The sequence below is a fragment of the Oryza sativa genome, chromosome 4 (genome assembly GCF_034140825.1).
Source record: "Oryza sativa Japonica Group chromosome 4, ASM3414082v1".
NCBI classification, from domain to species: domain Eukaryota; kingdom Viridiplantae; phylum Streptophyta; class Magnoliopsida; order Poales; family Poaceae; genus Oryza; species Oryza sativa.
Window position 1 is genome coordinate 27969700 of NC_089038.1, and position 6000 is coordinate 27975699.

At 45.5% G+C, this 6000-nt stretch overlaps 1 protein-coding gene across 1 annotated transcript; it reads right to left on the minus strand.

Annotated features, from left to right (window-relative positions):
* Positions 1–1591: 1591 nt before the first annotated feature.
* Positions 1592–3278, minus strand: LOC107280699 (uncharacterized). The gene has a single exon (XM_015779746.3). The coding sequence runs from the start codon at positions 3107–3109 to the stop codon at positions 1871–1873; it is 1239 nt and encodes a 412-aa protein (XP_015635232.1). The 5' UTR covers positions 3110–3278; the 3' UTR covers positions 1592–1870.
* Between the last annotated feature and the right edge of the window lie 2722 nt (positions 3279–6000).

Genomic DNA, 6000 nt, shown 5'->3' on the forward strand with positions numbered 1-6000 from the left:
CTCAGCACCATAAAATTCTAAAAAATAGTAGAAAGTGAAAATATTCCTATGTTCTACTTTGAAATTTCCTGAGTACTGTACAGTGTTGTGAAATAACACTTCTTGAAACTAATGTCACATATTGAGAGTTACTATTACTAGTATGCAATTCTATGCAATGCTTGCTTTGATTTTAGGTAAAAAGTGGTAGGTGAAACGCATGCACATTGCACACGATTTTTTTCAGATTACGAGATTTGATTCATTCCATTTCGTTTTTTTTAAGATAATGATTCATTCCATTTCTGAATTCTGATAGCACACACCTGTTCGTTGATGATACGATTATAATGTGCCCGATGTTTGCTCTGCCACGTGATGATAGCGTAATGTGTATATCTGTATACTTCCTACCAACCATTGGTACAGCACTTTATGTTATCTGCAATTGCAATGAAGTAAAAATGCATTGCCATTTCTTCGAGGGCTACTTTTTTTTTTGGCGTTGGGACAACGACACATTTCGGTGGCTTTTTCTCACGCACCATATGATGCCGGCCCTGCATCTGACAGGTCAATCGAGCGATTAGAAATGGAATTGGCTTCATTGTTCCTTTCTTTTTTATGCAATGAACTCGTATTGCTCCAAATGAACCACGCAGAAAGGCATGCGCTTTAGACAAAGAATTCCTTGGTCTACGCCAATTAACTATTGCTCATCACCTCCTTAATTAGTTAATTATATCACCTACATACAGTCGTATAGTCTCGTAGAGATATGCACTTACTTCTGTTGAGAAAACATATCTCCTTGATTTTGCTGTTGAGCCATTAGTTGCCTACGAATTATTTTCCGGTTATATAACAACACCACTTTGATCCGTCGGTGTTGGTTGAATCACGTATTCAAGCTCGTCCTGTCCTTGTTTTTCAATAGCTCCTGAATAAAACACACATGTAGTACTACGTAACGAATGCCGGCGACACTGACTGTCACCGACGGACGACGTACGGCCACCATGGGTGCATACCGTCTGTGTCAAGATCGAAACAACAGCACGGCCCGTCGTTGTAACGGAGATCGCCTAGCAATTCCCAGAGTATTTTGGCCTTTGACACCGACGCGAAGCATGGTGCCGTGCAGTCCGAGCAGTTTCGGGGGCTTTCGGCTACCCCGATCGATCAGCGCGGCCGCCGGGACGGAGAGCCATCATATCGTCTGGGACGCCGCAGGAATCTGCATGGCTCGCACGCAACGCAGGCGCAGGCAGCGTACTCACCGGGCAGCCGCCCACCCGTGGGCGCGCTGTTCCCGACGTGTGTGAGCGGGGGAGGAGCAGAGCCACACGCCGTGCAACGCGGTTACCGCGGATTGCCGAATTCTCGTGGAACGCGACCTCGGTCGCACGGGGGAGAATCATCGTTGAGGCCGCGAGCCCGCGACGACAGCAGCCAGCGAACCGATCGCCTTGGGCCATTAACGTCTCAGAAAGTTAACATTGGGCCGGAAGAGTAAAATTTGTACAAATCAGATATTTGGGCCGAGAGTTACGTTCGTTTCTGACTCCGCCGGTTCGTGGACTGAAGAGTTAACGTGCATGAAACCTCCCCAAAAACTAAACTTCTAGCTGTTCGACACTTGTTTCTCGCAGAAAGAGAAGACAAGAGGAATCAAATGGTACAGTACGCGCATTGCACGAACAGTGATACTCACACTCCCATTCCTCTCCACATTTACACCATCTGTTCATGTTCCACTTACGTACACAAGAACACCCAAAAAGAAGAAGAAAAAAGAAAAAAAATGTACACATGAGGAACCCCCGTACTCGTGCTAGGTACGTATCGTGGCGCACCGCATGCATGCCTCGCTCGCTCCCTCCGTGTTTGCTCATCTCCTGCCCGGCTCGACCACCCTCTGCATCCTAATCTGCTCCCTAAATTTGGCTATGAACTCGTCGGCTTTCCTGTCCACCTCGTCCTCCACCACCTCCTCCTCCTCCGGCGCCAGCCTCGTGGCCAACTCGAAGAGCTCTTCGTCGCATGAGCCATCGTCGTCGTCCAATCTATCCACGTCACCTTCCTCCTCCTCGTAGTTGTATATCTCCTTGTGGTTGTCACCATCTTCGCCGTCGTCGGTGACCACATCATCGCTGCTGAACGAACTGATGTCTGACGCTGCAACCTTCTCTTCCAAATCGTGATCGTCGAATGGCGATGTCGGGAAAGTACTCCTCGACGCTTGGATCGCTGATTTGGACCGGAAATTGTGGCCGCCGCCGCCGCAGCCGGCTGCGGTCTGCAAGCCCACCCTTCCGTAATCGTTGAAGCTTCTTGCTTTGGCCTTCCGGAGGGCGGGCCGGTCGTGATCAAGAAACGGAGGCGGAGGCGGCGGCGGCGGGGGCGGCGGGAGCAGAGGCGGAGAGCACGGGGAGAGGGTCAGGTCGGCATCGAGGACTGAGGACGGCGAAGGGATGGCATGCTCTCGTACGCCGCCGTATCTCGCCTTGCGGAGGAGGAACTCCGTTTCTTCTTCTTCTTCTTCTTCTTCTTCTTCAATGGCGCCGTCACTGAAGCTCTCCGTTAGTGTCGCGGATTCTTCGGTCGCCGGCTTGAGCTTCCTCACCGGCAGGAGGAGCGGCTTCTCTCTTTCATCGCCCTTGCCGGTGTTGCTCCCTGCACCGGCATCGGCAACGACGACGAGGGGATCGTCTGGGAAGTACTGAGAGCTCCACGCCTGGACGCCCTCCTTGCCGGCGGCGTCAGCTTCACCGCCGCCATCGTTCTCCTCAAAGACCAGCGGGCCGTGCATCATCTGGGTGACGTAGGACTCCACCGACTCGTCGTCGACGGTCTTGGTGGCGGCCACGGCGGCCACCTCGGAGTCGGCGTTCCTCTGGCCGAACACGCCGTAGGAGATGATGAGGCCGAGGAGGAGGATGTGAGGCAGCTCCCAGATCCTGGGCGCCTGGCTCGTCGGCAGGAGCGGCAGCAGCGCCACGACGACGGCGAACAGCACGGCCTTCGCGGCGAGGTTGGTAGGGAACAGCAGCGCGAGAGCCTGCTGCAGCCTCGCCGGAACGTCGCCACCGCTTACTCTGGCCTCCGGCGCCGGAGCCGAGTCCGCCATTGCAGAAGCGAAGGTTTTCGCGTAGATTGTTTGTCTCTACCTAGCTAAGCTATGGACTGCGCGAGTTTAGAAATTAACTTGGAATCCTCTGCTTTTGGTTGAGGAGAGGAAGCGGAAGACGTGGTCGGGAAGCAAACGGAGAATGGAGGGAAAAGAATTTGAGAGGCGCAACGCAAACGGCAAAGCAAGGAGACGGGAAGCAAGCAACGCTGCTGTCATTTAAAGATAGCGGTTAAATCTAACGACTTGATCCATCTCAAAAAAATGCTGTATTAACTGATGATGGAAACCGCGGGAATGTGCTAGATGAGAAAATTATTTGGCGAAAAGGACCTCTTTGCATGGTAGCCTCTAGAACGAGAACTGCATGCGCCAATGGATAGTTCATAGCCAACGATGGTGGAGCCAACGGTTGTCGGGACACATGACACAAGGCGTACGTAGCTTTGGCAGTGTGCCACCGATGATGGGCCATGGCTCTCCTAGTCTCTCCTACCTCGAGATTAGAAGGTTAGTGGAAATCTTTGAGGTATTGTTTTGTAGACGTTTCTAGCTAGGTAGGGGCGGCTAAATTAATTTACGTGCCATGGAGCTCTAACAAGTTACAGTAGGTTATAGGAGTAATTAATTAACTAGCATGGTAGCCCGCGCAGATTGTGCGGCTAGCATCATTATATTTTATCTCGTATAATAGCATATATGTTTTCTCATTACATTTATTCAAATATATTAAAACGACAATATAATTTTAAATTTTGCAATAACTTTACAAAACTACTAATGTGTAATATTCATATTATATATTATATACGTGTTAGTTATTAATTATTTTTAATATCAAATTTTAGTTATTTGTAAATTATATATATTCCTATATGGACTCTAGACTCGTCTTTTAATATTTCTTTTTTTAAATCCGAATTTTCTGTACATTGTATTTCTATATAGACTCTATGCTCTTCTTCCAATATTATTTATTTTTATTTCTGAATCTTTATTATTTCTAATTGTATTTCTATATGGACTCTAAACTCATCTTTCAATATTCTTTAATTTTTAATTTCGAATTTCAGTTACTTCTAAATTGTATTTCTATATTGACTTTAAACTCTTCTTCCCATATTTTTCTTAATTTTTAATTTTAGTTATTTGTAAATTGTATTTTTATACGGACTCTAAACTCTACTTTTAATTTTATTATGTTTATTCCAAATTTTATTTACTTTTAAATTCCTATATGGACTCTATACTCTACTTCTAATATTCCTTATTTTTTAATTCCGAATTTCTATTTTTTTTCTTAATTGTATTTCTATATAGACTCTATAATCTACTTCTAATATTCCTTATTTTTAATTCCGAATTTCAGTTATTTCCTAATTGTATTTCTATATGGACTCTATACTCTACTTCTAATATTCCTTATTTTTAATTCCGAATTTCAGTTATTTTCTAATTGTATTTCTATATAGACTCTATACTCTACTTCTAATATTCCTTATTTTTAATTTCGAATTTTAACTATTTCTAAATTGTATTTCTATATGGACTCTAGTCTCCTCTTCTAGTCTCCTCTTCTAATATTCCTTATTTTTAATTCCGAATTTCAACTATTTCTAAATTGTGTTTCTATATGGACTCTAGCCTCCTCTTCTAATATCCCTTATTTTTTAATTCTGAATTTCAGCTATTTCTAAGTTGTATTTCTATATGGACTCTGATTTTTCTTTTTCTCCGATTAACGTGAGAATTTCTAGGCCATGAGAGCGAACGTGGAGACTCCTTTTTCTATTCCTTTAATAATATAATAGATAGATTTCGGATCTGATGGTAAAACGTCAAACGGATCCACTTCAGTCTTCTGTTGATACTAGTTTCAGGGGAGCTCGAGAGATGCATCAAGAAGTCAACAATTATTGATCTGCTCTCTTCCAGTGAGATGTACTCGATCGTGTGCTTATCTCTTTTAACTTCCAGACGCAAATTCAATGCCCAAGCTGTAGTAGACCATATCAAATAAATTATGTAAACAGATTGTTGACATAGATTAAGAAACTGTTGAAGTAACAAAGCAAGTTTTGTTAATTATAGAAAAATAGATTAAAAGAACATGTCCTTTTGATTTTCAGAAAAGCTATTTGTCTATTTGTTACAAGAGCATCACCAAAAGATACCCAATATATCCACTCCATAGATGATTTTTCAAAACTTGCTAACCAGGATTTACCGATTTAGGGTCATAAAATATCCTCCCCTATAATTAAAAATGGGACCACCTGCAAAACTACCAACAGTTTCTCTCTCTTGTATAATAACCCGACCGATGGGATCCACATGTCGGTCGCTCTTTCTTTTTTTTTCCTTCTCTTCCTCCTCTCGTTCTTTACCTCTGCATGTAGGGCCAAAACTTGAGTGCAATGAGACAAGTTGGCACTGACGGTGGGTGGCAGCAAGGGTGGCTGGGGGTGCGAGAGGATCTCGGTGGCCGACAGCGCAAACCGAGACTCGGTAGAGGCGTGAATCAAGGTTGCAAAAGGCCAACTGTGGACAAGCTCTAGGGCATGAATCGAGCTAGCCGCGGCGCAAATCGAGCCATCGGCAGACGAGCTCGGGACAAGCGTTAATCGGGTGCTGGCGATTGTGTGAATCGAGCCAGCGCCTGTGTGAATCGAGCCGGCGACAACGAGCTCGGCATGTGCTGGTGGCAACGCAAATCAAACCGGCGACGACGCGGATCGAGGGCCAGCAGTAGCATGGATCGTAGGTCAGCGGCAATGTGTATCGAGACGGGCTAGCGGCGGTGAAATCGAGCCGGCGACGGGATAAATTAGGGTCAGTGGCTGTGCGAATCGACTTGACGGCGCGCGAGCTTGCCACGACAGAGACATTTC

Bases quoted from the DNA above. Each gene is read 5' to 3' on its own strand.
- LOC107280699 (XM_015779746.3), bottom strand. From the start codon at position 3,109: ATGGCGGACTCGGCTCCGGCGCCGGAGGCCAGAGTAAGCGGTGGCGAC.